This window comes from Haplochromis burtoni, unplaced genomic scaffold, assembly GCF_018398535.1.
Source record: "Haplochromis burtoni strain Fernald_Lab_line unplaced genomic scaffold, NCSU_Asbu1 Contig_27, whole genome shotgun sequence".
In the NCBI taxonomy this organism is placed as follows: domain Eukaryota; kingdom Metazoa; phylum Chordata; class Actinopteri; order Cichliformes; family Cichlidae; genus Haplochromis; species Haplochromis burtoni.
In genome coordinates, this window is record NW_024582388.1 from 2,715,412 (window position 1) to 2,743,339 (window position 27,928).

General features: G+C 44.0%; 2 protein-coding genes across 5 annotated transcripts in view; both read left to right on the forward strand.

Moving 5' to 3' along the window:
• lig1 (ligase I, DNA, ATP-dependent) overlaps positions 1-437 on the forward strand; it is a 63,095-nt gene extending 62,658 nt beyond the window's left edge. Inside the window, exon 27 of the mRNA XM_005918070.3 lies at positions 247-437. Within this exon, the coding sequence (XP_005918132.1) occupies positions 247-321 (75 nt within the window). The 3' untranslated portion in view covers positions 322-437. The remainder of the gene's footprint in view (positions 1-246) is intronic.
• A 12,695-nt stretch (positions 438-13,132) lies between these two features.
• mpz (myelin protein zero) lies at positions 13,133-27,847 on the forward strand. Of its 4 annotated transcripts, XM_005918073.3 has the most exons (7): positions 13,133-13,367; positions 14,745-14,911; positions 17,427-17,640; positions 18,432-18,561; positions 19,076-19,118; positions 24,273-24,302; positions 25,294-27,847. In XM_005918073.3, exons 1-7 carry the CDS (start codon positions 13,322-13,324, stop codon positions 25,303-25,305), a joined length of 642 nt encoding a protein of 213 aa, XP_005918135.1. In that variant the 5' UTR covers positions 13,133-13,321; the 3' UTR covers positions 25,306-27,847. The 4 variants fall into 4 exon arrangements, with proteins under 4 accessions (XP_005918135.1, XP_005918136.1, XP_005918137.1 ...); XM_005918074.3 differs by lacking the exons at positions 24,273-24,302; positions 25,294-27,847 and adding an exon at positions 23,989-24,190; XM_005918075.3 differs by lacking the exon at positions 24,273-24,302 and having other exon boundaries at positions 13,134-13,367.
• Positions 27,848-27,928: the final 81 nt, after the last annotated feature.

The following is a 27,928-nucleotide window of genomic DNA, read 5'->3' on the forward strand; positions in this document are numbered from 1 at the left end:
AACTCCGATGAGCCCAAGTGAGCGCAGCCCCCGTCTCACACTCAGCAGCTGGGAGTCACCAACATCAAAGCCCAGCATATGAATAATCAAACTGATATTTTTAGCTTCTCCTCTTCATGTTTCTGACCTCACTTCATGATAGTCTCTCCTTCACTCCCTCCCTCCACCCTGCTTCCCCTCTTTCTCGCAAATCGTCTCATCTCCCTTGTTCTCTCTAAACATCTCTCTCCCTCTCGATCTCTGCAGATCGCCGAGTTGTACAAGAAGCAGCAGCAGATTCAGAATCAGGGGGATAAAGCTGACCCAGAGGACTACTACTGATCGTCTGTAGTCATCAGCAGGGAATAATAAATAATTGAATTTCAAGTCTTGTAATTGTAAATAGCTTCTTTCTTTCGTTGTGTACTGTTGAATGAAAATAAAGGCACTTGCCAGTTTTAAGCGTCCTGTGTACGTTATTGATTTGTTGAGGCTGCTCCTTTTTACTTTGATTTCCTTTTGAGAGTCAAAATTGCGTTAACATCTTGCCACATGCGATGCACATAAATTCCTAAAACCTGCATCGATTCAGCAGTTACAGCATACCTGCCGGTATCAGATCCCTATCAGAAATTCACTCTGCACAGCCGCCAAGTAAACCCAGAAAAGTAAGGTTTGCATGCAGATATTTTTTAGACTGTCCTTATTTCTCCTCAAAAAGGCAACAGCAAAGTGTGTGGTAATAATAGTACGAGCCAAAGAGATTGCCAACTGCCTAAAATGTTATTAGTAGCTGACGATGCCGGAGCTGACAGTTGCTCAAACAGCAGGACAAAAGCGAAGCACTCACAGCTTGCATTAGATGATGGAAATCCACTAACTGTCCAGCATGAATCAATCACAGATGTGTGGAAGGAGAGTCGCAGCGGTTTGAGCACCAAGGATGGGTGATTATGACGTGGAGAAAGAGGATTGTGAGTTTTCTGCACAGTGATTCCATGTGCGAGGCAGCGAGTGCTCGCGGAGATTGAACTACTTTGGTATTTGTGAGCTGTGAGCACCTCAGAATCTATTTTAATGCTAAACAGACTGAATGAGCGGGAAATATTTTGACATTGACAGACGCTCACTGCTTGAGAGATATGTTTTGCGAGTCACACATCACGCAAGGGCAACAGAGCTGCAATAAGAACGGAGGGGGAAAACTGTTGAACTGCAAATAAGCTCTTGTATCTGCAAGCATGTTGGCAGCAGTGCTTACTGACTAAGCCACAATATTGGCTCTAGGGGTGGTAATGTCAATCCACCATAAACTCCCATTCAACAGTCATCTCAGGGCATTTTCCATTGTAAGGAAAAAGTAAAGAAAGATACTCGATGATCCCCTGTGAGCTACGACATCGTCAGCGAGCGGGGAAATATAAACTGCATATACTGGTGCATTTTATGTGTTCAATATAACTGCTTCCTGTTAAAATGGAGTTTTTCCTTCCCACTGTCATCAAGTGCTCGTTTTGGTTTCTGATATGATTGTAGGGTCTTTATAATAACAAGCGCCTTGAGGTGACTGCTGTGTTATTTGACGCAATATAAATAAAACTGGATTGAATTTACAATTTCTAGTCTATGAAAATCAGAAATTCAGTCATTCAAATTATTTTAGAGTTAAGGTTTTTTCTCAGTGCAAAAACTCAAAATCTTACCAAGTATATTTGTCTTATTTCTAGTCAAAATGATCTCATTACACTTAAAATAAGACGCAATCAGCTACTGAGCAACATTTCAGTAAGGTATAGAAACATGTTTCAAGACAGTGAATCTTGAAACTAGAGAAAAATTCGAGAATTTTCACTTGTTCCATTTTTTTCACTTAATATAAAATGTTTTACCTTGAAACAAGAAAAAAATCTGCCAATGGAACAAGTGAAAATTCATTTTCATATTTGGTAAGATTTTGAGTTTATGCAGTGAATTACTGCATCAGTGTGACGTGGCATGTAGGTGATCAGCTTGTGGCTCTGCTCAGATGTTATTAAATCCCAGGTTGCTTTGATGGCGGCCTTCAAGTCTTCTCTGTTTATGCCTCGTTTGTTTCTCATCTTCATCTTCAGGCGACTTGGTTAGCCAATTTAAACGTATTATTAATATAGAGTGCAAGCTATTGGATGGTAGTTTTGGCACTCTGGGCAGCTCCCCATAAGGCCTTTCAGCAGATGGAAGCATGAAGTGTTATAATATGTTTTGTTAGACAGTTGCGTTGACATAGCCCACCAGCACCACCACATGCCATAGTGCCCCGAATAACAACAGATTGCCGGAATTTCTCACTAGACTTCAAACACCTTGGATCCAGTGCCTCATCAGTCTTCCTCCAGACACCGGGGCCTTGTTTTCCATAACACAAAGTATATTTTTATCTGGAAAGAGGACTCTGGACCACTGAGCAACAGTCCAGTTCTTTTCTTCCTTATCCCAGCTAAAACTTCTGACATTGTCTGTTGTTCAGCAGTGGCTTTAGATTAGGAAAGCGACAGTTGGAGCTCCTTTCCTGAAGACCTCTGAGGCTGGTGGCTCTTGATGCACTCACATCAGCCTGAGACCAGCTTTTGACTCCATGTTTCATGACGATCCTCTCAAGCCTGCAGTCGACCCTTTGCTGTTGCAACTTTTCTCTCACTCTTTTTTCCTTCCAGTCAACTTTCCACTAATATGCTTCCATACAGCCCTCTGCCACCAGCAAGCCTTTTCACCAGTGCACTTCTGTGGCATACCCTCCTTATGACTGACAGCTCAGCATCACATGATCACAGAGTGTCTTTGTTTTCTAATTCAGATCCATCCTCACTTGTTGTTGGTTTCAAGCCCCGAGATGCCAAGGCCTCACAGTGAGACCTTACTAACCAAAAGGTGACATCGGGATGGCCAGGTTTTATATACAGTGTGATATACAAAACCAGGCTCAGGGGAAACCGCCATCTGTCTCTGCTTGTTCGGGTGAGGGGGAACAAAGAAGAAGAGGTGAATAAAGAGAAAAAGAGCATAACAACAAACAATATAATAAACAGGGAGCAGTTTCAGGGGCCATTTGCTTCAGATTACCAAAGGGGACACAAAGTTGATTATATGCAGTAGTGGCATATAAATACAGGCTCACCAGCAGCTTGAGCTTGTAGAAGCATGACTAAAGGATGGTTCAGTTCCAAGAAGGAAAGTTTGAAGGTAAATCTAAAAAGTAGAGAGGGCGCTTGTTTTCCAAACCTGGAAACCGATTCCACAGAAGATGGGCCAGATTGCTGGAGGCTCTTCCTCTGAAGTATGCTATGGGAATAATAAGATACTGTGAGGTCTTTAAGATAAGGTGGGGCTTTGCATGTGGTCCCGAATAAAATGCCTCAACAGATTAGGATTGATTGCTATAAAATCTACTACAAGTTAGGACTTTTTTGATCACACTAAGAAAAAAAAATCACAATAGCAATATTACTTCAGTATCTAAAAAGCATCAACAGCTTTTCTTGTGTATTTTTTAAGCTAATTATACTCAAAGTGCAAAGTGAGATTGCCTCTAACCATCACTGTTCAGTTTTCATCTTCCTAATAAGCATGTCTTATTGGGGTGATTATTGTGTGGGAGGAAGCCAGAGAACATGCAAACTCTACACAAATGTGTCCCAGAGGATTCAAACCCAGACCCTTTGGTGTGTGAGGCAGCGCAAACCTCTGGATCACGCTGCTGCTCAGCCCCCCACAACAAAAAATCCATTGACTTTACCTGTTTTGTTGCAAATTAAAGCTCTACTGCTGTTGGATGGATTGTTGTGAAATTGGGTTCATTTTCCCTTAATGATGAAGTGTAATCACTTCATTGATAATGCTACTTTTCATCTTGTCTGAATTTGAATTTCCAATGTGTTTTATGACTGAGGGAAAAAAAGTGATTACCCTCAGCTGCACTTTTAATTAGCAAACCTTTCGGTCTGTAATGATGAACATATTAAGTATTATACCAGCCTGCTTACTGGCATGCAGATGCCATCTAGCTAAAGGCACCACTGTGCATCCTCACAGCTTCTAGCATAGACTTGGAAAATTGTGCCAGTTGTGCAGCATCTAACGCAGCATGTGGCACACTATTGTCAGTGTATTTACATGCAGAGTGGTTTATATTTCCCATAGTCGAAAGCTCTTGAGATCGCTATTTGTTATGCTTTCTCTGCATGCAGGTATGCATACTGCACGGCTGGTGGTTTGCCTATTATTTGTGCGTGTGGGCCGTGTCCTGTGTCTGCTGAGGGGGAGTTTGAGAAGGACACCATTGTGGCTGAATAATCATGGAAATACCAAATCCAGATTTGCCTGCCTGTTTTGTCTTCTGTTTATCTGCAGCACATTTTTCCTCCTATTTTATTCAGTCTTCCTTTTTCTCGTGTAAATACTGAAATGTTTTAGTCTAGTTTCTGCTTTCAATGTGTCGTCTCTCCTGCACATGAATATCATCATCACATCTCATCTTCAAGGAAAAAAACAAAAAGTAAGAACAAGGGCTTGCCGGTGTTACTGAAATCTGAATTTCAACCAGCAGTGTTCAGCTGTGCTGTTGCTTTAGAAAGGAGCTTTAAACATCCAGTTTGAGGGAAAAAGTCCCAAATGGGAATCACGCAGGCAGCAGAGCGTGGAATACTGAGAAAGAAAACATGTAATTAATTTAATCCCATATTGTGTGTGCTGTATGATATTGTCCATTGTTGTGGGTAACTGAAGGTTGACGTGGAGAGTGTCTAATTTGTGTCATTGTGTCAGTGGAGAGGAAATGATCAAATCTCCTTGGTTTGCTGTTGGGTCTAAATGCCTGCATGCTGACACTGTTCTGCATTTGTTCCCTTTTTTCTGCATGTCTGAACGAGGCTGTTTTTGTCATCTTTTCATGAACACGTGCATGTGTGCGTGTGTGTGTGTGCGCCTGGTTAACTGCCCGTGTATTTGTGTCACTGATGTTTACCGAGGGGGGCAGCTGGCACGCATCGAACGCCTGCAGGGCATTGCAGCACAGCGGCCTCCATCTCTCCACTGAGGTCTCAGCCCATGTTCAAACAGCTGTGCTGTTAGTTCACATCAAGTCACCCGTTCAGACTGGACCCAGGGGGCAGTTGCTGCAGACCTACCTGCTCCCTGCCTCTGTTGAACTGTTTATCCACATGTTAAGAAGTGACTGGAGGCTCTTGGATGTGAAGCACGATTTGAAAGGAGAAAGGATCTCTAGGCTTGATGCACATGAAAGGCAAGCTGAAGATTGCTCCTGTGTGCTGAAACTGTCCCTGCTGTGTTCCTCTTTAAACTTTTAGGAAGTGTACCCTAAAGCCAGGATTATGGATTACCTCCAAGTGCACGGGGGGAAGGGGGCCTCTATAAAAAATGCCAGGTTTCACCTTTCTCTGTCCTTTTGTGTCCCTCTCTCTTTCCCCACCCCATTCTCCCACATAAGCTATCTGTCTTGTTCACAATAGCGCTTTCTCCACCCTTAGAACAATGTGTTTGTTCTCCTCCACCTCCTCGCCTTCCCTCCATCCCTTTCTATCCCTCCATCCATTTGTTTGGTGCTCTCTGTGACATCTCTGCGATGCCAGGCCACGAGGGAGAGCGGGAGGGACAGTCCCTGCCATTGTCCCGGCCGAACCCACGGCATATCAATAGTGTTTTTCTTGAGCTTGAGCGCCCAGCGTTGGCCAGTAACCTTTCGGATTTGATGATGTCAGGCCCCCTCTGTTTTAGGCCCTTTATATGATTTCCCTCGTCCTCCAGTCTCCACTCTAACAGGGTATTAGCTCCTCAACACCAGAGACAGTGCAGAATTGTGCGCGCAGTGTGACTCATCAGCGCACTTCATCAGCTCATTTTAACTAATGCGAGTTGGGTTTAACTGTGCCAACAAATCCTTGAAATGAAACCACAAACAGTGGCGTTGGTAATTGTCTTCCAGTGTTTTTTCTTTTCTGACACGCCATGACAAATCACTGCTGTGCTTAAATTATTTAGATTTAAGCACAAAAACAGACCTAATTAGGGAAAAAGTTTAGCAGCGATATCTCTCATGGTTGAGCAGCATCCTGAAAATCAGACATTTGTTGACTGCCCCTCCACCACCACCACCCACACTCAGTTTTTCCATGCTCAAAGTGGACAAGGGTCATAATTTCTGCTGGTGCTTGAGATCTGTGCCACTTGAATGTAAACACATTACTGACTAAGCCCCCCCCAGTGGTATCCCTTGACACTAGAGCAAGCATAAGTTGAATGATGACATGTTCATAACCAGCTGCTCACTGTCAGTAAGACAGTGGACACCACTGTCCTCGAAATAAATAAGGAAAGACAAATAATAAAAGTACCTCCAAATAAGGAGTTAAGTTGTCTGCAGCAGACCGTTGTCCTCTCTTTATCCCTTCTGGTTTTGCTTTTTGATAGCGTCACTGCTGGTAGCATGAGTACCAACAGCCCATTGAAGCACAGGAAGTCCAGCCCATCCAGATTTCTGCATCCATACAGTGTGGGAATGATTGGATCCCCTGCTGAATATGTAAGTTTGTTCACTTACAAAGAAATTAACAGTCTAGTTTTTATGAAAGTTAGAAACACAAGTTATAAACTGATTTTGGTGACATTAAGTGGAAGAAGTATTTGATCCCCTAAAACCCAACCAGATTTCTGTCTCTCATAGATTGACTGTGTGCTCATATAGTACAAATATTGTAACTGATTAATTGATTGTAGATACTTCTGGTCTAAATTTGTTATGTGTATACGGCACATCTGTCCACAGAATCAGTTTCCTCCATTTCACCTTCATGGGCAAGCCCAAAGAGTTGTGAAAGGATGTCAGGGGTAAAACTGTAGGCTGGACTACAAGACCGTCAGCAAGAAGCTTGGTGAGAAGGAGACAACTACTGGTAAGATTATTTGGAAATAGAAATATAAAATGACCATTAAGTATCTGAACAGTGTGAAGGAGAAACCAGGAGACTAAGGTTACATAAGGTCCAGCAGCAGGGCCAGTATCTGCTCCATCTGTGTGAGAAACAGGGAGAGAGCTTCCAGAGATGTGCAGGTTTCTGATCAAATAGCTTGAAGGCAAAAGGGGGTCTAATAAGGTGTACCTAATAAAGTGTCAGTGTGTGAATTTTCCTATAAAAGTTTTGTAAACACAAAATATCTGTTTTTACCCTAAAATCTAGTTTTTATTTCAGTTAACTAAAATTGCACTTAGCTTTATTTTTTTTTGTTAAGTTTTGATTAAGTACAATAACCTTGATAGACTTAGATTAACAACAGTGGATGCCAAGTATAACAAACGCGACTTACGTTCATACCATATCGTAGTTAGTTTAACAGCATTTTACTAACTAGGACATATAAAACATCTCCACAAACAGGAGGTCCACAAAAGCGATACCACATACCTCCTATGGAGAGGCTGTGATACATCACAGACATCTGGACTCACAAAGCAGTGTGACTCTACTGTTTTTCAGCCACGATTTTATTAGACATATTTTCAATCTTACTGACTTTTTTTTATTAAGCACAAACAGTGAAAAAATACCAGGCAATAAAGGAGAAAAGTTGGAATGCTCTCCACAAAATTAAAAATAAAAAAAGAACCTATGCATGACTGAACTTCAAATGGCTGAGGCGTCACTGTGAAATATAACCGTTGTAATCCTTTCCTGTAAATGACACTTGTGTGTAGATATTCACATTCATCCTTTAGTCTCTCTGCTTGCTCAGACATCAAAGATTTGTTTCAGAGTTTACACGAAAAAAACAATTTTAATGAGTTATTCCCTTTCATCATGATAAACTTCCTGCTTTTCAGCTGGTTTTTATGTGTTCAGGTGTTACATCACAGTTTACAATTTTATCACATGCTGTGGCTGTCTATACTTTGGACACAGTTACATATTTGATGTTTTCCCCCCTCTGTTTTGACAGTGTAAAACAATGCTGCTTATGTCTGCGATTCTTCACATCACCTGACTCATCAAAAGAGATTTAAAAAAACATGTATTACCTTATTTTTTTCTTTGAAATAATCTTTTTTTCCCCGTGCCAAGCTAATGTTGGTACAGCACAGCAAATAAACCCCTTTTCAATGGCAACAACAGCGCTGCCAAGTAAACTGAAACAGCAGTCCATCATTACATTAAGACATGAAGGTCAGTCAGTCTGAAAAAAAGCACCTCAGGCACCACAAGCATCACAGTGGTGCTTCCCTGAGTTCAAGTATCTTAACCTCAACTGCTAGGTGAAGTCTGTGTGAATCAGTCTGTCATACTCTAGCTGTTGCAAGGAAACCACTGCTGAAGGACATTAAGAAAAACAAGGCCAATAAACTCAACAAATACACATTAGATGAGGTGGAAATCTGGACTTTGGTTTGCTGAGCATCTGCATGTGTGCTTCACACTATGAAGGACAGAGGATGAGCTGTAATGGTGTGTGGCTTTTGGGGAGGGGGGACTTAGCAGGTGAGACTGCTGGAAATTTATTCAGCATTCAAAGCAACACTGTTTTGAGCAGCAGGGCTACAGCAACATCCTGCAGTGACACGCCATCCCATCTGGTTTGAGCTCAGTGGGACCATCAAAACACACCCCTAGGCTCTGCAAGGACTATTTGACATGGGAGCGGAGTGGTGTGGAGAGCGGAGAGCTGTGTTAGACAACGTGACCTTCACAAACACCAGTCTACATCCAGTAAACAATGAAAACCAGCTAGCAAGTGCTCCAAATTTGTGCAAACCTGTTGGTCGGTCAGGTGTAGTGTGCAGTTTTTGCATCTTCTTCCAGTGCATATAGAGGTTTTCTCAGAGTGCTTGTTGCAGACATGCATGCAGAAGGTGACTGATGATTCTAAACTGGGCATAGCTGTGGATGTGAGCATGGAAGCTTGATTTCACTAGTGATCGGTGCAAAGTGTGTCCTCCCCTCTTGCACAGTTGCAGTCAGTTGTAGAAAATATTTCCCTGCTTTCTGATTTATTTATTTGCCTATTTGTCAAAGGTTACCTGACCCTGTGTGAATTAACTGTGACTAACTACATTTATTGAAAATCTGAGTTGACACACACAGGCCTCATTATTGCGCATCAATAAATCATATACATAGAACCTACTAACAAAGCAACAAAATATGACACAATGTAAAGAAACAACTGAGAAACATCCAGTCACATCTATTAGTCTTGAAAGTCTTACAAACCCATTTTAATGCTTTAGGACTCTTGCAAACCACACTGAGAGATATTATCCACAAATGGAGAAAACTTAGAAAACTTGAAACGGTGATGAACCTTCCTAGGAGCGACCTACCAAAATTACTCCAAGAGCACATCGACGACTTATTCAGGAGGTCGCAAAGGAACTGCAGACTTCTCGTGTTTCAGTTGACAATATGAAAGAGACTGAGCAACAATGGCATCCATGGGAGAGTTCAAGGTGAAAACCACTGCTGACCAAAGAGAACAAAGAGGTTGATCTAAGATTTATAAAAAGAAAATGACTCAACAATCTGTGAACTGAAAAGACAAAGGTTTAACTTTTTGGAAGTTTTGAGTCCTGTTACACGTGGCACAAAAATAACAGTATTTCATTAAAATGACATTATATCAACAGTCAAACATGGTGTTGGTAGTTTGCATGGCGTGGAGTTGCTGCTTCAGAACCTGGACGCCATAATTGAAGGAACCATGAATTCTGCTCTCTACCAGAAAATCCTGTGGAAGAAAGTTCAAATGTACTCGGGTTATGTAGCAGGACCGTTACCTGAAACACACCAGCTTGAAAGCTCTGGCGGGCGTCGTCAGTCTGGACTTTGATCAAATTGAGATGTCCCAGCATGTCCTTAAACGTGCCGTTCATGCTCAAAGAGTGGCCCAAAATTTCTTCACAGCGACGTGGAAGTCTCGTCAGTCATTCCAAACGCTTGGTTGTAGTTCTTGTTTGGCAAACATGGCACAGACAGCTGTTAGGTTTAGGGGGTGATTACTTTTTCAAGTAGGATAGATTTGGATAGCTATGAAGAGTATGGAAAACAAACGACAGTTTCGCTAAAGAATTTGAATTTTTTTTTCTTTGTAAATCCAATGATGCTTTCATATCATTGCACATTTACAGAAACAGTGAAAATAAAACCATTGACTCTAAACTGTAAGCAGCTGCAGCTGCTGCTCTATGAAACACACTTCCCACTACTTAGAATAACTTCTCTAAATGTCAAAGATTACTAATGAATGCACACCTATGTCATACTTTTGGTCATCTACTCTTTCTTCTGTTGACCTTTTTTTTTGTTGTTGTTGCTGCATCGTTAACCTGCCTCCTATTAGAAACCCATGGTGGAATAACACGGCTGTATTTATATTTAATCCTGCCTTCTAGCCTGAACTTTTGACAGTTTTCTGGCCAATTGCTCGCCATGGCTCATTTGCCTTATTTGGTTATGGAAATGTTTCGCTTGATTATTCAACCCCTTCAGCGAAACTGCGAGTCGATCCAGTCGCTAACGAGACCGCTTTGTGATGGGTTTATGATGGCAGCAGTTGTTGTTCCCCACTTCTCAGCGCTTCACTTTGGCCCACACTGAGATGCTTGTGCTTAAGGGGTTGAGATTGCAGTGCACTCCATTGGATCGCTGTTGACAGTCATTAGTCTTTTGACCTTGGTATGAACCAGCCTCTGTGGTGTGTATCTCTTCTGTCTTTTTCCCATCTCGACCGGCAAGAAACCCTCCAGCAGTCCCATCTTAAAGCGGCTCTTCATTCGCAGAAGCCCTCCACATTTCGAAAAAGACATCTGCACATCTGCCAGCCTGCCTTGTGATCAGTGCTGCACTCAGCTGTGACAAACATACTCCACATTGCAGAAAAATTAGACATGGATAGAGCTGACAAGTGCCCCTAACATCTACAGCTCGGGATGCCTTCCCAGCCTGTGTTTATCTGTGGGCTTTTCAAAGTGTGCTTGGTATGTTCTTTTTTCCTCATTCCATTGGAAATAATTTGATGTCAAAGGAAATGAGAAAATCACAAGGAAATGTGCTCTATAAATTTATATGGGTGTCTAATGACATGCCCTCACCAAATACAACTGAGGCCACTGTCTCCACCCGTGAAAACAAGCTTGATGGGTTACACAGGCAGACAGCTGAGATGGTTTCATTCGCACAGTGGCTAAAGCCTGAGGTACTTTGCGTATTCAGTCATCTCTAATAACACCAATTGATGTGAAGCCTTGTCCACCTCAATATGACTAAAGTGCAGCTGAGGACTTGTGTATAATTTTCCTAAAAAAAAGAAAAAATGTTAAAATTGGTCTACAGATCGAGTTTTCCCCGCTGTTTCCCGCTGGTACCTCTTTCCCCTCTCCTCTACCTCTCCTCTCTGTGTAATTTAGCAGCAGATGAGCTCTCCCTCTCCTGCATTAGTGTGCTATATCACTGCCAGCTAAAGGAATGGAGGCCTTCGCTCTATACGTGATACAGTTTCTGCTTGCCAAGCTCAGCCGCTGCCGCTGCCACCATCGCTCGGTGCTGACGAGTTTGGGTGCTTGCCACATTCTGCACCTGCCAGACTCATAAAGAATCCCCCTGTTTCTCTGGGGCCTGAAGGCAGGATCTGCAATAATTGTTAAGGATGTCGCGATTTAGACATTCAAGCCAAAGCTTAGACAGTTGATGGCGCCAACAAGTTGGCAGATGGTCCATTTTGTTCAGCTGATCCGTCAGGGGGGTATCTGAGGAGTTAAGATGAACGAGTGGCTGTCACAAGTGGCAAAAAAAAAAAAAAATGTATGCTGTCGTCTGAAACGTGAGAGACAGTTGATCTGATGCTCGGCGCTTTGCTGCTCTCTTGGCTTTGTGCTACCTTGCAAAACGAGAGCCTTGATTTTTATCCCAGAAAACTTGGATAAGTGGGCTCAGTGTAATAATGACGTGAAGTGGGTAAAGTGGACGTCCTTGTCAAGTGCCAGCTCTTCTCACTCATCATATACAAATTCTAAAGAGAGGCAGCAGGACTTGAATCAAGGTTGATATGATTTACACTTCAATGTTGAGTGTATCCAGCTTGTGTGTTTGCTGAAGCTAGAGGAGAACTACTAATTTGAGCATGTATTCACTACAAATATGCCAGCGGCTAAATGAATCCATATTCATGACGGGTGACAAAATGATTGAATGAAACCTCCAGAAATCAGACTTTTTTTATTTTATTTCACTCTCGCTCACACCGTTGCTCTCCTTCTCATATTTTCCTCACCCTGCGCCTGTATCTCGCCGCTGCCTCACTTTCACGTCGGTGCTTCTTCTCTTGTCCTCATATCAACCCATCTATATATAGCATGTCTCTCCCCACACTCTACTGCTGTCTGTGCCACTAGAAAAGTGAGGAGTGGGTGCTGCGATTTCAATACGCAGCTTTGTCTGGGCAGGGAAAAAGAAAGGGAGAGGAAGAAAGCCCCATTGACAGACAGGCAAACACCAGTCAGGCCCTGTCCACTCTCTCTCCTTTGTGTTAGAGTGCGAGACGTCAGCAAATGACAGGAATCTGAAGAGGGGGAAGAATGAGAGAAAATAGTTGGTGCATTGTTTGGGCCACAGGGTGAAAGTGCAAGGAGAGGAGAATGAGGGGTGAGGCATGGGGGATGGAGGAGAGAGCCCTGGACTGACCTCTCTGCTGGATCTCTCCATGTTATACTAACATGCGAGCAGTGATCACATACAGAGCAGCCGCATATGGTCACGAGTCCCCGTCACACGCCTTTACCTGCACCTACACACTAAGTGTTAATTAGCATCTCCTGTCAGCTCAGTCACATCAAGGTGAGGGTTGAATGTGACACATCACATTCATCACTCTGTAATGTCGCACATACTTTGCAAATTCGCCCCTAGTTGCCTATTGTTTATCCAATTAATTCACCAACTACTGTACTGAGGAGGTGTCTGTCACCTGCCTTTCTTTTCCACTTCAAAAGACAGCATGCGCTCATTTATTTCAGAGAGGGAAATGGAGCGAGCCGGGAGGAGGGGAGTGTGAGGAGAGGAGGAATGGGCCGGGCTGAGGCCTGAACGAGGGGTGTGGTTGGGTATAAAACTTGGGACAGTGGGTTTTCTGTTGTTGTCCTGTTTTGAAGCCCTCTGTCCTGGCATCCTGCACCCCTCCACTCTCTTTTACCTCTTTCTTTCTCCTCCTTCCACTCACGCTCCCTCCAGAGAGGGACTCTTCCTCGACCGACTCCAGTCGGGTCTGCAGCATCAGTCTTTTGGGAGCTCCGTAGAAGCCAGAGACCATGCTGACATTTTTGGCGCTGACGTCGGTTGCCCTCCTGGGAATAGGTAAAACAACAACAACAACAACAACAAAAAAACGGGGGGAAAAATGAAAGAAAACATCTTCTTTTAAAGTTTTAACTTCATTTTTGAGGACTTCTCTAACAAAAAAAGCTCACACTTAACTTAATCTACTGAAAGTGATGATGTAGAAATGATCTTTCTATTGATGTGAGGATATGGCAAAGTGGGTTTTTGTGTGTTTTGTGCTACCTGAAAACTAATAAACTTGATGACAATGAAAAAGGTCTAATAGCTTTGATACTAAATCAATCTCAGAGTGCACTCTAATACCTCCCACTACACTGGATTAACACTTAGCTAAAGCATTTTAATTGATATCTTGGCATTTGCTGTATTGATTTAATCTAAAAGGCCAACAGTACACCTGTAGAAGATTCAGTCTCTTTTTGCATGCATTCCAGTAAATGGGTCAGCACCGTCCATCTGTGCTTCTCTCTCGAAGCAGGTGTCTCCAAGCTTGTAACTTTAAAGAGCAGCAGCATTGCAGCTTTTTAACTGAGAGTTTTTGCTCTCGAGGAGGCAGCTTTCTAAACTCCCTCCTGTCAGATGTTTTGTCGGAATTTTAATTAAAAACGTCAAGCGTGATTTCATTGACAAGTTTTGCGGGGGTTGGCTATCGCTCAAGGATGTGCACAGCGAAAGCTGCGAACTTTACTCCCTGGGTGTTGAAAACTCCAGAGTGCTTAAGGGCATTTGTGTTGATACAGCAGTGAGAATACTGTGACTCGTTGGTGGCGCGGTCCAAGGGAAAGTGAACAATACAAAAAAAATGATACTGCTCAGCGGCGAGGCTGTGCAGCTCCGAGGGGCTTTGGTAGTTGTTTGAGATGCTGAGTGCATTTTTGGAGGAAGTTAAAATATTGATTTTTGCAGCCAAGACTGAATTAACATAGATCATTAAATATTATTCAAGCATAAACTGTGCACATGATTAGGCCAACATTATCCATACCAATGGAGAAAATGAAGCTCCCCCTTTCAGAGACAACCCAAATATTTACTGAGTGCAACTCTGAATCAATGGCACATTTGACCCCACTTAATGTGCAGTTTGTCAGTGACTATCTGGATGTATATGCATGCACCTAGGATTATGCTAAAAGAGGACTACATTGTGTCTATTGATAACAGTTCAGGTGTAAAAATATTCACAAAGGTACTCAAGGTATTCTAAGAAACAGTGCATGTTAATTTTTTTTATACCAGCTCACACTAACAACTATGTACATGTGTTTTTGTAGTTACAGATTTAGATTCCTGAAGGTCAGCTCATAGTATCAAAAATAATATGAGCTCCCAGAATATTTTGTTTTATTCTATGTGTGAATTAACCACTTAAACCTGCTTTGTGTCTCCCAGTGCCTGAGCAGTCCCAGGCCATAGCGATTTACACTGGCTGGGAGCGGCACGCCTTGGTGGGCTCTGACATCCGACTCTCCTGTTCTTTCTTCTCCTGGCGCTGGACCTCGGAGGACGTCACCTTCTCCTGGACATACAGGCCCGATGGCTCACGGGACTCCATCTCTGTAATACTCAAATTCACACACATATACACACGCTATGCAAAATGAAAGGTTGTGTGTTTATAGGTCGGCTACTTTGAAAGGAACAAGCAATTCAAGTATAGTCGCATCAAAGCTGCACTTGATGAAACTCCAGCGAAACGTCACCGAGTGTGGTATCTATAAAGCCATTGTTTCCCTGCCCACAACAGTGTTGTTTTCATCTGCAGCATGCAGCTGTGTCAGTAAAACATCTCTTGTCCAGAATTATACAGCAGACAGCCAACGATAGCGTCTAGCTGTTGAAATAATGGAGGATTTGGCAGCTAAAGAGCCAGATGTAAATCACTAAGGCGGGCTGCAGCAGGAGAGCCTTCCCTCCTTTTTTGCTATTTGCATGAATGACATTCTTATGTTGTTTACTCCCACTATTCTCACATTCACAAAGTCATGTATAAATATTTAGGAGGGAAGTACACAAGTCTGCTGCACTGACAGAAATTTAGACTTGCCAACAATGTCTATATTTTCTGCCAAAAGACTTTTTATTGTTTTCACCATCTCTGTGAAACACAGCAAGCAAAGGGAGAAAACCGATAATAGGAAGAAGGTGTGGTTTTCTTTTGGAGGCCACGCGATTTGATTTCTCTCGGGAGATGTTCTTTAATCTTCGGATGTCTGTATTTTAAATGTCTTCCAAAATTCACAAAGTGATTTGTAGAGCACTGAGGGAGCACGGTTATCCAAAAACAAACCCATGTTTAATCCAGCAAATGCAGTACTGTGCATATCTGAAATGTCATCATACACAAGTACTCAGTTTACTCTAACATCTGCACTAACTAAAAGCAACGTTCTCTGCTAATCTCCCCACTCCTCCCGCTGCATCACCTGCCTCCTGCTCTTTAATTTCACTCTCCCTGCCCTTATCATCCTGCCATCTCTCTAATCTCTCTATCTCCCCATCCTGACTGCGCCTCCCTCTGTCCACCTCCCTTAATCTCCTCCTCCACAGCTCTACCTTCTTTGTCCCTCCCCTCCTCTCTCATTATGTCCTTCCCTCACCTCCTTCGCCTTCATCTGTCTCCCGCGGTGGCCTCACTTTGAAACTAGACTTCTCTTCTTCTTTTATTTATTTTTTTCCTCACTTATCTTCAGTCGCTCATTTCTTTCCCTGCCTGGACAGATTTACAGTTTCATATCTCTATCTGTTGTCACGCTGCATTTGTCCCTTTAAAATGTCATACTTGATTTCTGACACGTTAATCATATGAAAGGTCCTCTTCTTTTCACGTGGGACTTGGTAACAGCAACCGCAGGCCTCAGGTCTTTATTTATAGATGAAACCTTGAAAGACACATTTGACCTTGACCTTGTAAAATCCAGAGCATCACCCTTATTCTGCCACTGTGACCATTTAATGTTTAATAATCGATACTTGGTGACGGCGTGTCATCATTTTAAAAGTCATGGCACTTCTTCCAGGAAGAAGAACCAGAAGCCACGACAATATGCAGACATCTAAATGCAAAGCTCTCCTTTGCTTCCGGCTTTTAAATTGCTTTACATGTAAAACTACCTTTGACAACACTGTGCAGTCAATACTGCAGTTTAAGCTGGTCCAGCAGGAGTGAGATTTACAAGCCTTCAATAAGCTGTAAGCTGCCCGGTTTGAGACCATATACATTAACCTGTGTGTGCAGAGCACAAGATGTGCACAAGAAACAGACCAAAACTATTAAGAAAAAGTGCTTTGTTCCCAGTAACAACATCATGGCTAACTGCAGTACCACAGTGATTAGTGTGCATCTGCTTAATTTAATACAGTGAAACAGGTAGCTAGCTCTTGCTCTGGGAGCTGTGGTGGTGGAATAAATCAAGAATGGGCTAATTTAATCAACCTACTGTTGTATTATTGGGAAAGATAAGAACCTCTAAATAGGGCAACCAAACAAGCACAACGTCTGCATCAGAAACAGTAAACTGGCTAACTCTGTCAGTTAAACTATCTATAGGTCACCGCAGTCAGTGTCAGCAGGCAGCGGTAATGACTGTAGACTTGCTGCTGCAGTAATGGCAGCACGCTGAATAGACTTAATAATTAACAGGTTATAAATGCAAAACAATAGACTGCTCATATGTTTCACTGGGATTTGGTCCACTCCCTGGAATTCCCCAAACCCCCTCAGTTATCAATTATCCACCATATATTAGTTATAAATGTTGTATATGTTTTTCGTGCGGTAGTAATTGGCGTCACATTTGCTACACCCCTCAGGAGCTGCTTTTGAATATTATTTTCTGGCCCTCGTGTAAAGCTGCTTGCCAGTTTTAAAAGCTGTGCCCTATTTTTTTCTAATGCTCCATGAGTGTCCCCCTGACAGGTGCTTCGTGCATCTCTATATTTTTTTAAAAATGCACACAAATAGTGGCAAAATTTGTTATTGCAGGAAATCACAGGTCTGATCTGCTGCTCTACTTACTAAACATCCAAATGCAGCATTAGTCAGAGTGACAGTGTGTTGACTGTCCTTTGTAGATCTTCCACTACACTGGTGGTGCTGCCTACGTTGACAACAAGGGTCCCTTTAGAGACAGACTGGAGTTTGTGGGAAACCCAGGTCGCCGTGACGGATCCATCCTGCTCAAAAACCTGGAGCTCAATGACAACGGCACCTTCACCTGTGACGCCAAGAACCCCCCTGACATAGTGGGCCGGCCTTCCAGTGTCCGACTGCTGGTGTTTGAGAAAGGTGAGACGTCCTGTGGGGGGTTTGTCTCCTAAATTAAATTCCTGCTTGCTAGATTCCCACCCGCCCTGAATGCTATATTTCAGTGATTCTTTTTTTTTTTCCATTGAAAGTGAACTGTTCTCATTTGTTTTAATCATTTGAAACTCTGAAATTAATCTCAGTTCTCGCCGTTCATCCGAATCAAGCGACTGTCTTCAAACCAGTCGTTGCTTTGCCTCATTTAGAATTCTTCGCACCTCCCGTTAAATGAAATCAATTACAATTTTATCTCTTTCTCTATTTGCGATTGCTATCACTGCCTCCCTTTCACTTCTTCTCTCCCCCTCCTTCTCAGCTTCTCCTCCCATTTCTCTCTTCCATCCCCTACGCCATCGTCTTCCACTTTCTCCCTCAGCACCTCTCTCCATGACTCTCTCTCTGATCTCACCTTTATTCTACCTTATCTCTCTGTCGCTTCATCTCCTTCTCTACCTTCACTGTGCTGGTATCTTTAATCTTTCATTCAACCTTTATTTTATCTTTTGCTTTACTTTTCTTTGCTGCTTTCATCTCTTATTCACTTTCCTTTTAGCTTTGTTTACCCTTTCCTCTCCTACCAATTTCCTCCCACAAATGACAGCATCGTTTCTTTTCCATCTCCTTTACTGTTTTTTTTTTTTTTGTTCGTTGCACTTTTTTTTTTCTTATGAACACTCCTGACTTCAACCTGGCATTTGCTTTCCACTGCCACTTTTCCCTCTTTGTCCTTTTTGACCTTTCCTCATCTGCTTTTTCCTCTCGTCCACTCATAGTGCCCATCCAGGCTGGCGTGATCACAGGAGCTATCATCGGGGTGGTCCTGGGCCTGCTGGTGCTCATCGTGGTCATCTACTACCTGATGAGGTTCCTGGTGGCACGCCGAGTCTTCAGCCTCAGTGTCAGGTCAGTGCCCGGCCTGTGGCCGGCGGCTCTCTGCCAGTCGGGTTTTTGCCAGGGACTGGAGCTGAAGCCGGAGCCCATCCCTGGCATGGACACCTGCGTGGCCAAGCTGGCATAACTGCTGTACCACGATTTGATTTGGTTAGGTGTGCGGAGTTTAAAATTGAAGTTAGTCAGCTGTAAAGACACAGATAATGATCTCTCGATTTAGATTTAATCTAAAAACAGTACTGCTCAGGTCCAAGGCGAGATGATTAAAAGTAGTGAAGTGAAGGTTTCTGAGTGGATTATCTACTAGATCATGAAAATGACAGATTCATCATCTTGCTTATACCCTTCCAATCTTCCAGTCTTATGAGATCTTAACACATCTAGCACCTGGGGGCTGTGCTTGAGACAGGGCCAGTAGATTAAGTTGATGTTCTTTATGATGGCTGCCAGGCAATGCAGCCCTGTGACCACTGGAGGGAGAGATAGATTCGACATCCTGACATTGTCTTTCTTTTGTCCCCTCCAGCAAACATGGCAAGAAAAAGAAAGAGGGTTCACAGCAGAGACAGGCAAGTTTCTCCTTCTACTTATTCCACATGCCTCTCTTCCTCTCCTTCCTGCCCCCGCTCCTCTTCTTCCTCTGCCTCCTTCCAACCCCACCACACACACAGACACACACACAGACCGGCGCATATACACATCCAGCCGACAACACCAAAAGCAACAGATTGGTTTGCTGTCACATTCAGGCGCTAATAGTAAAATGATGTGCTTTTGGAGAGGTTACAATGGCATTCAGTGTTTGAGTATTTGGGCTCAGGAAACATGTTGTCAGAGGGAATATTCATCTCCTCTGTTGCAGTGCAGCAACACAATAGCACACATCCAACATGACAGTGCATAACGGCACAGTTTCCTAATCGCATTCCCCCGATGCCAGTCCAACCAGCTCGAGTATGCCCTCACACTCAGCCGGCTCCTCCTCTCAGCAACATATCAACAACAAAATAACATGCCATTCAAAGCCGGGCCCGCTAACACTAATAACAGTGTTCAAGCTGTTAAATTCTTGTGTCGTCTCAGCGTTCGTAGTGCTTTAAAGCCCACACCGTCACACCTTTCTTTCTCGTGGTCCTCACCACTGCTTCAGCTCCCTCGGGGGTGGGATGGGAGGCGTCCTAACACTATGGTGCCAGTACACAGCTACGGGGCAAAAAACAAAAAAAAAGAAGGAAAAACTCAAACCAGTGACTGTGAAATGGCCGAGGCCAGGTTATGGCACTAATGCTATTGCCTTACTGAATGGGACTATGATTGCTCGCAGTGGGGAAATGGACGGGAGCTGCTGATTTTGCTCACTGGGAGTCAAATGAAAATCACGGGGTCTATTATGGTCTGGGCTGTTATCAGTGGTTTTACGCTGCTGCACGCCAAGGAGTTGGTGTATTTTTTCCCCCTTCTGTTCCTCATGGGGGTGTGATAGCCTCAAGAGGTGGATTAATCAGACATTTTGGTGGCTTGTATTCTTTTGTGCACCAGGGCAAGTTCTGTTTGATTACTCTGTGGTAATGTGGGGGCTGCAGGGTTGTAATCGACTGTATGCTTTGCATGCTGATAATAAAAAAAGAAAAAGAAAAAAATAGAGAGACAGAAGTCAAAGGATTTGAGTTCAAGGCGTTTTCAACAATCAAGACTCGGCTTTGAAACGAGAGACGTGTAAAGATATCCGCGGCAGGAGATCAAAGGTGTTATTGTAACAGCAAGTCATTTAGCCACAGGTAGAAGCAAACTGTAAAGCGGTGGCGGGCTCCGGAGTGCGCCATGTTGCCCCTGTAGCGTAAACCTAGAGGGCGACACCGGCAAGGACCGAGACTTCCTCCTACCTTAAACAAGTGCACTCATTCTCATCTCCCCGGAGCCCCGCTTCCTCCTTCTGTCTTCTTCTTTCCTTTCTACTGTCATATGATTGTCAGGTTATTCTTGAGCTGCAGTCAGTTGCTCTCAAGTGCCTGCGGCGGATGACAGTGCATATATGAATAAATAACTCGCCGCCAAAAGGACACTGAAATATTTGACAACGTTGTCATTTGCAGTTACTCTCCTGCAAGTCTCTGCTTGGAAGAAAAATATACAGCGAAAACAGCTTTTCCATCTGAGCTCACTCTCCAGTGTGTTTTAGCTTATTTATTTATTTTGCTCCTCTGAGCTGGTTCTGGTCTTCTAGCTGCACCACACACAGAGAGGACTCGTGGGAGTTTACAGTGCGCTCATAAGTGGTTGTTTGATCAAATAGCCCTTATTAGGAGGCTCTGCTGACATGACACAATTTTGCATCAGCATCGCCGTCTTCGTCGCTCCTCTGTTTGCTGGGCTTGCACTACAAATCTCAAAAAAGGCTTTTGGGCAGGGAAGTGAACAACAGGGTGAGCGAGACAGAGAGACAAAGGAACCCTGTGGTGCCCGCTACTCCCCATTAGGTGGAGTTGTGGAAGAGGACTTTACCCTGCAGCCACACACATAAGAAAGCTCACAGGATTGAACACGCATACACACACACGCACTGTACTGGAATGATAATTGAGTGCACTCAGTATCGATCTGAGCACAGACACACACACACAGACACACAACCCACCCATTCTTCTCCACTCCCCAATTGCCTCACTTCACTCCACTCCCTCCCTCGCACACTCTCTCTCTCATTCAGATTCCTTTTATCCGGTCCCCTGTCTCCCACTCTTCAGTCGCATCTTCCTCTTCTCTCCATGCCTTCGACTACCTTGCTGACCATTAGAAGCATCTATCTGTAACTCCTTCTTTGCTCTTTCATTTTTTTTAACCCCCTCTCTCTCTCTTTCTCTCTGCCGATTGCCTCCTCACCCTCCACTCCACGCCCCGCCGCCCCCTTCCTCTCTCCCGTTCCAGTTTCTCTCCTCTCCCTCCTCAGGTATTCTGGGTTCTGATCAGCTTTGGTTCCAGACAGAAAATCACTACCTCTCGCTCTTCATCTACCTCTCAATCTCCCTCCTCACCTGTCACCTTCTCTTTTTAGTATGCAGCACGGGACGCAGCCACTTACCTACCTATCTACCTCCCCGCCAGTCCCTCCTATTTTGCCACTGTACCCACATTTCCTTTGAAGTGTGTGCAGCCCCTGTAACGAGGGTGGTACTGCGTTCTGCATAAGCAGGCTGGAGTGTGTTTACGAAGCAAGCCCATCGTTAGCGTGGGAGCTATGGAAAACACTGCAGTGCAAAACTCGAGCCTATCGTGGGATGCATAATGGTAAACAATACAGTGATGTATGAGAGAATGTAAGCATGATCGAAGATAATGACACCGGACGGCCCTTGCAGCTTCCCTGTCGAGTTGGTTGCACTGTGTGTCTCAACTGCCGTCTGTGTGTGCAGCTTCTGCAGAGTGCGTAATTAAAGAAGATAAATTTTGTAATGCAATCAGCGGGGTATTATTACTGGGAGCTTCAGTGGGTAGAAACCGCCTCTAGTGTGCTTTCCACTGTTGACTAACCTCACGTATTAGAGGAGAAGTATTTCAGTCTCAAAGCCTCATATCCGGCACGCTTCCCTCTTCACTCTGTTCTCTGTAACACGACAACACTGTGCTGACCCGGGGTTCAAAAGGAATGGCATTATAAAAACCATTACATACGAGCAAAGTTTTATTAGGCTCCATCAAAGCATTATCATGCGCTTGTGATAGTTTTCAATAGGTTAACTCAGGGGTTAATGCACTGGAATACAGTTATTGTAAAGTTAAGTGTTGCCTTGACCTTATCTCCACTTGGTCAAGTCTTTCCTCCTGGATTTGTTGTGCTCAAATGAAGCAACACTTTACTTCATTTTCCCTCTCTCCTCCTCCTGCGTTTATAGATTTCTTATAGGAGATTTTTTTTTTTTAGAAAACACACAAACGATAAACAGAAGGACTGCCAGTAAAACTGCAAAGTTACATAAGCAGAAGCTAAATAAAGAGTTTGGCTCGTTCAGGTTTAGGGTTAGAGTGTGTTTTAGCCACAGGTTAAACAAGCGTGCTCTCAAACTAGAGCATGTTACTTTTAAAAATTAGGTGAAGTGTACCTAGCTCTCAGTTCTTCTGTTATGATGCATAACTTAACCTTAACCCAAACCCTCAAAGGGTAACCGGAGGCCTGGATGATGTTAAGAGATTACGCAGGTCTGTCCCTGACCACAGCTACAGCAAAACAGTGTTGAAGATTTATAACGACTATTCCCCTGCACACTTTAGTTATTATTTATTCAGTAGCTCAGTTAGATACTTCAGAAATATTTAATTTTCTGTTGCCACTCTGACCCTGGAACTGCCCTTTTTAAATGTGATGGGATGCTGTGCCTCAAAGTGCAGCTACCCTGGAAATGATTTAATTTTTCTGTTCTTGGTGTAACTGTAAAAGTCTAAAACATATACCAGACATCTAGTATTTAATGGTCGAATGAAGCGTGTCTGGGATCAAAACATGTTTTATATTTAACAGGCTAACCCCCCAAGAGACGCATTTCTTTTCAATAGGGTCGTGCAAACATATTGGATTTTCACCATTTATGTATTTGAACAACAAGCGAAACACATAAAAACGGGAGAAGAAAAATGACAACAGTATAATTATTTATAAGTCACAAAGTCAGACTTTAAAGCAAAATTATCTCGATTTTAATCATGAAAAAGCGTTCTTTTAAAAATAATTAAAAAGAGTTCAATGCGTGGCGTTTAACTGTCCCGGCTCCATCTGCAACGGCACTTTCAACAGTGTTTAAACGGCTTCCTCGCATTGAGCTAAAGGTCTTCACTCCGTAGTGAACTCCAGTCAGAGGAATAATGTTCAGCACTGAAATGTAACCTAGATGAAAACACTTTCCAGCTAAATTTGAGACATTTGTAAACATTTTCTTTGAAGGATCCAGCGGTGGCTCAGAAGGAATAGCAGATCGTCCACTAATGAGAAGGTCGGTGGTTTTATCACCGGTGCCTTCAGTCGGCATGCGAAAGCGTCCTTGGGCGAGATATTTCAAAACCCTGAAACTGCACCTGATGTGTCATTTATGTGTGTTTGATAAGTGAAAGTAAAAGTGCTGTATGTATAGTATAAAAAGCACTGCGTGAATGTGTGGGAGTGAATGGGTGAATGTGGCTGGTAGAGTAAAGGGATCTATTTTTGACCGAGACAAGGACGGCAAAGAGTTAATTCATACAAACCAAGGCCAAATTCAAAGACACTGGATATGTAAATAATTCAAGGGAAATATTTGCTCAATAGCCAATCAAAATCTACTCTGCATGTGTGTGTGTGTTTGTCTGTTTGTTAATCATCAATTGCCACTCAGTTGTCACAGGTGTATGGAGCCTACCTGCCACTGGGTCCCATCCTAACGCATGGTTACCTGTTTTGTCACCCCCTTACAGCTCTGGACACCGCCCCCCCTCACTTGCTACCCCCTCCCCTAAAAGAACTCTCTCTCTCTACCTCCTCACCCTCCTCCTCCTCCTCTTCCACCTAAATGTGTTTTTCTCTCTCCTCTTCACATTTCCACCCATCCTGCTAACCCCATATTTCATCTTCTCACCTCTAACACACCTGTGTCACCCCCCCCCTTCTTTTCTCTCTTCTTCCTCACGCTCCTTTCCTCCTGAAGTGACTCTCCTCCCCTGTTCTCCCCCCAATTCCCCTCTCCCTCCTCCCCCCACAGGGCCCTGTGCCTCCCGCCGACCCCTCCAAGGTGAAGGCGGCCACCTCGGAAAAGAAGAAGCAGGAGTCACGCAAGGATAAGAAATAGGATACGGGGAGGGGCTGGGGCGGGTTCGCTGACCGGCTGCTCCAGCCCGTACGCCAGGCAGTGGGGAAGGCCCAGCCCAAGCAGCAGCAGCGAACCATAGTCAGAAAAACAGAGAGGGCGGGGGGAGGAGGAGAGGAGGGCTCGGGTCGGGTACTGATGACCATCGAGCTGGAGCTGACTCGCAGAAATGGTGAGGAGGGCCCCAGCGGTGAAGGAGGGACAGGGAGGTCCGAACCGCTTGGCTTCCTCTCCAGGCTCGCCAATCAGCTCACCTTCAAATAACAGACCACGAGAGAGGGAGGTGGGGGACCCATCGAAGATAAGAGAGTGGGAAGTCTATTGAGAAACCACAAACCTGCTTTCAACCCACAACGCTAACCTGAGTCCCTGAATAAATGAGTCAAATCATAACTGCTCCTGTCACAGGCTGATGATTATAAACGCAGCTATACTGGCTGTGATCTTAGATGTCGTGATAATCTCTTACACCAGCCAGCACCCCGAGTGCTTTTGTCAGGTCATAAGATATGCCATTTGAAGCGAGACCCTAAGACGGCTTGGTTTGATAACAAAATCTAAAAAGCTGCTCCCTGGGTTCTGCCTTTCTGGTTCCTTTCATTGTGATCCTATCCACCGAAAAAAAAAGAAGAGCTTTCTCCAAGTGCGTCCGATACGCATCACGAAGCCCTGGCTGCAGGGACAAGCCAATTTGCTTTTTTCAGAGGCGACATGTCAAACTCCAACTTTCTCACCTCACACTGATCTTCCTTCTCTTCCCCTCTCCTATTCCATTTCTTCCTCCTTTCACTGTGAATTTCCTGACTTTCTTGTTAATTCAAATTACAGAAGTGATTTATATGCTAACTGCTCTATCCTGTTTCTCTCTCTCTCTCTCTTTCTCTCACCTCCCTTCCCTCTTTTCTTCCTCCTGTAGATAAAGGTCTGACTTCTCCATGACTGCCTCCAATCCTCTAGTCTGCTCCCTCCTTTTCCGCCCAGCCTGATGCAACCCCCATTATTTTCTATTATCTCTACTCTTTCAAGACAGCACTGGCTGTAAGAATAGTCCCACTATATCAGCGGCAATGGTGTCAAATAATTTTCACGACGCCTCGCCGGAGATCCTGTATGCGCTCATTGGGCAAACTGTAAAACTGTTTAGGGCCTAACTATGTACATAACTTCCTTAAGAGGAACCTGAAAGATATCCCCTCGTGTTTAGTCCCCTGAATGTCCCCGCTTAATGTTTACAACTCAATCACACACGCACTCACACACACACACAGACACACACACACTAAGCGGAGCTGCGAGTGCACTCTGGACTTTAGACAGAGAAAAAGCGAGACAGAGAGGGACAGGAGAGTGATAGTGGGAGCGAAATATGATTCCTGCTCTCAGCCGGCGCAGATAGAGGTTCAAGCCCTCGAGCTCGGGGTGATTCAATCCTCTCACATTTGAGCTAATGGAGGTTGTCGCTGTGTCCCTGCCCTGGCTAAAGGGGGCTATTTCTGGTCCTATAAGAGCGTACGGGCTTACTGTAACAGCTGCACATTTTTCAGACGACAGGCGATTGGGGGAAGGGGGTGGAAGAGAGAGGTGAGCAGAGCAGGTGGTGGTGGTGGGGGCCCTGCTGTGCTGTTTGCGCTAAGTGCATGAGGCGGTTTGCTGTTGACTCGACGGCCGGGGACTGACAACCTGGAATGACGTCACGGCCCCCGAGGCTGGCGAACGCTCTCACGAGTCTGACAAAAGAGCTTACCAGGAAGAGGTGCAGCTTCAGAGTTATTTTAGGTCCAGTTAATCCGCTTGCACGTTTCTCCTCGCCAACCCAGGGCTAATTATTTTAGCGTGTGCTGGTAACAAGATATCTCTCTCTACATCTCCCTCCCTGCCTCCTCTGCGGTCTCCTCTCCTCTGTTATTCGCTCTTCATGTCAGCCCCCATCTTGAGAATCATCTCCTCTCTCTAAACTCCCTGTTTCGTTCTCGCCGTCCTTAACGTCTTTGACTTCCTTTATCTCTTCCTCTTCCTGCCGGTTAGTGAGTCTGCACTGCATTATTCCCCCACAGAAAAGGCCTACACACAATCCACTCCACTCTTTAAGCCTCTCCTTATCTGACTGCCAGGCCTACAGCTCAATGCTCTGCTCCTCTCTCTTCTGTCCTTCCTCCTCTTGCTTCTTCTCTTTTCTCAACTCGGTGATGGACATCTCTCTCTCTCTCCCCTCCCTTCGTGTTCACCAGTGATCGACCAACGCCCTCTCGTTTGCCCTTCAAGCACCACCTCCCTAAGGGGCACGTCCCTTTGCCAGCCCTTCTTCTCCGGCCCTTTACTGTCTTTTTTTTCTGCTGGTTCGAAAGCCAAAAGGTTCTCCTCTGCCCACTACTTCCAGAGGAAAGAAACGGATGGGCACAAATCCACCTTTAGTCCTCACTGAAGACGCCAAACAAAAACTTATAATCTAGCTAGCTCTTTTCCGGTCGCCATTGCGTGTTTTATGTATATGTGTGTCTTGTTAAAAGTGTTAAAAATTTGATTACATGTGAAGTTTAAAAAACAAAAGCAGTATGTCACCCCAAGTAAAGCAAATGTTTCTGAGGCTTTTTTACATGTGTGCAAGAAAACACATGGAGAACATGTTTATGGAGGCATGGAGGAAATGTAATATAACTCTTTGGAATATGTCATATTTCTGACCTTGTGTGTTATGGAAGGTACTGTGTGGCTGTCTCTATGGTATGTTTTATTCAAAGATGAAGGGAAATCAAGGTTGTTGTGCGGAGTCAGAGAGAAGATGAAGGGTGGATAAGGGTTTGGTTAGCCCTAGATGCAGCGCGATGTGGCTGGGAAGGAAAAAAAAGATGGGGGGAGAAGGTGCTTGCTGTGGGAGAAATCTTTAGAGGAAGAGACTTATCTGGTGTGTTAAGCCCAGCCAAAAATCCATATGTATCACTACAGATAGAGCCTCCTCTTCCCCCAGAGCTTTCTTTTAAAGGTGCTCCTTCCCCAACCCTGAGCCAAAGATGGACTGCGATTGGTGAGCTTAATATGCAGGGTGGAAAGCGTAGACTTGAATGTTTCTTTAAAATTCATAACAGGAATGGAGGTGCTAAAATCCACATCGATATAACTGGTTTCACTAGTCGCTGTTTAACTATCCAGTCAAATGGATTAGTTAGAATGTTTTCTTCTTTTTTCAGCAAAGCCACACAGACACCTGACGTAAGACAAACAGCATTAAAACTGCCTTTTAAACACACGTTTTGTATGTATTTTGAACCGTGTTAGTCGTAGTTGCAGAATAACATTCCTTCATTTGAAATGACTGGAGCTTCTTACATTTTTTTACATTTATTTTAATGCTTGTGATCATTTTCGAACCACTAACGACTTTTGGTGACTGTAATATGTTGTAAAGAGAACGTAAATAAAAATAAAATCCCCACGTCGCCAGCTGTTGTCAACAGAAGACAAAAGTAAACCCAGCTGAAAGTGCCTGCCGTGTCTTTCTTTCTATGCCGAGTGCTAAGCTTTCTGTAAATTTGTCACGTACGTCTCTGCCAAGA

Excerpts from the sequence above, each read along its gene's own strand:
- mpz (XM_005918073.3), top strand. The coding sequence starts at position 13,322 with ATGCTGACATTTTTGGCGCTGACGTCGGTTGCCCTCCTGGGAATAG. Across the intron at positions 13,368-14,744 it reads GGTTGCCCTCCTGGGAATAG|TGCCTGAGCAGTCCCAGGCC; the intron begins GTAAAACAACAA and ends TGTGTCTCCCAG. Across the intron at positions 18,562-19,075 it reads GTCTTCAGCCTCAGTGTCAG|CAAACATGGCAAGAAAAAGA; the intron begins GTCAGTGCCCGG and ends TGTCCCCTCCAG.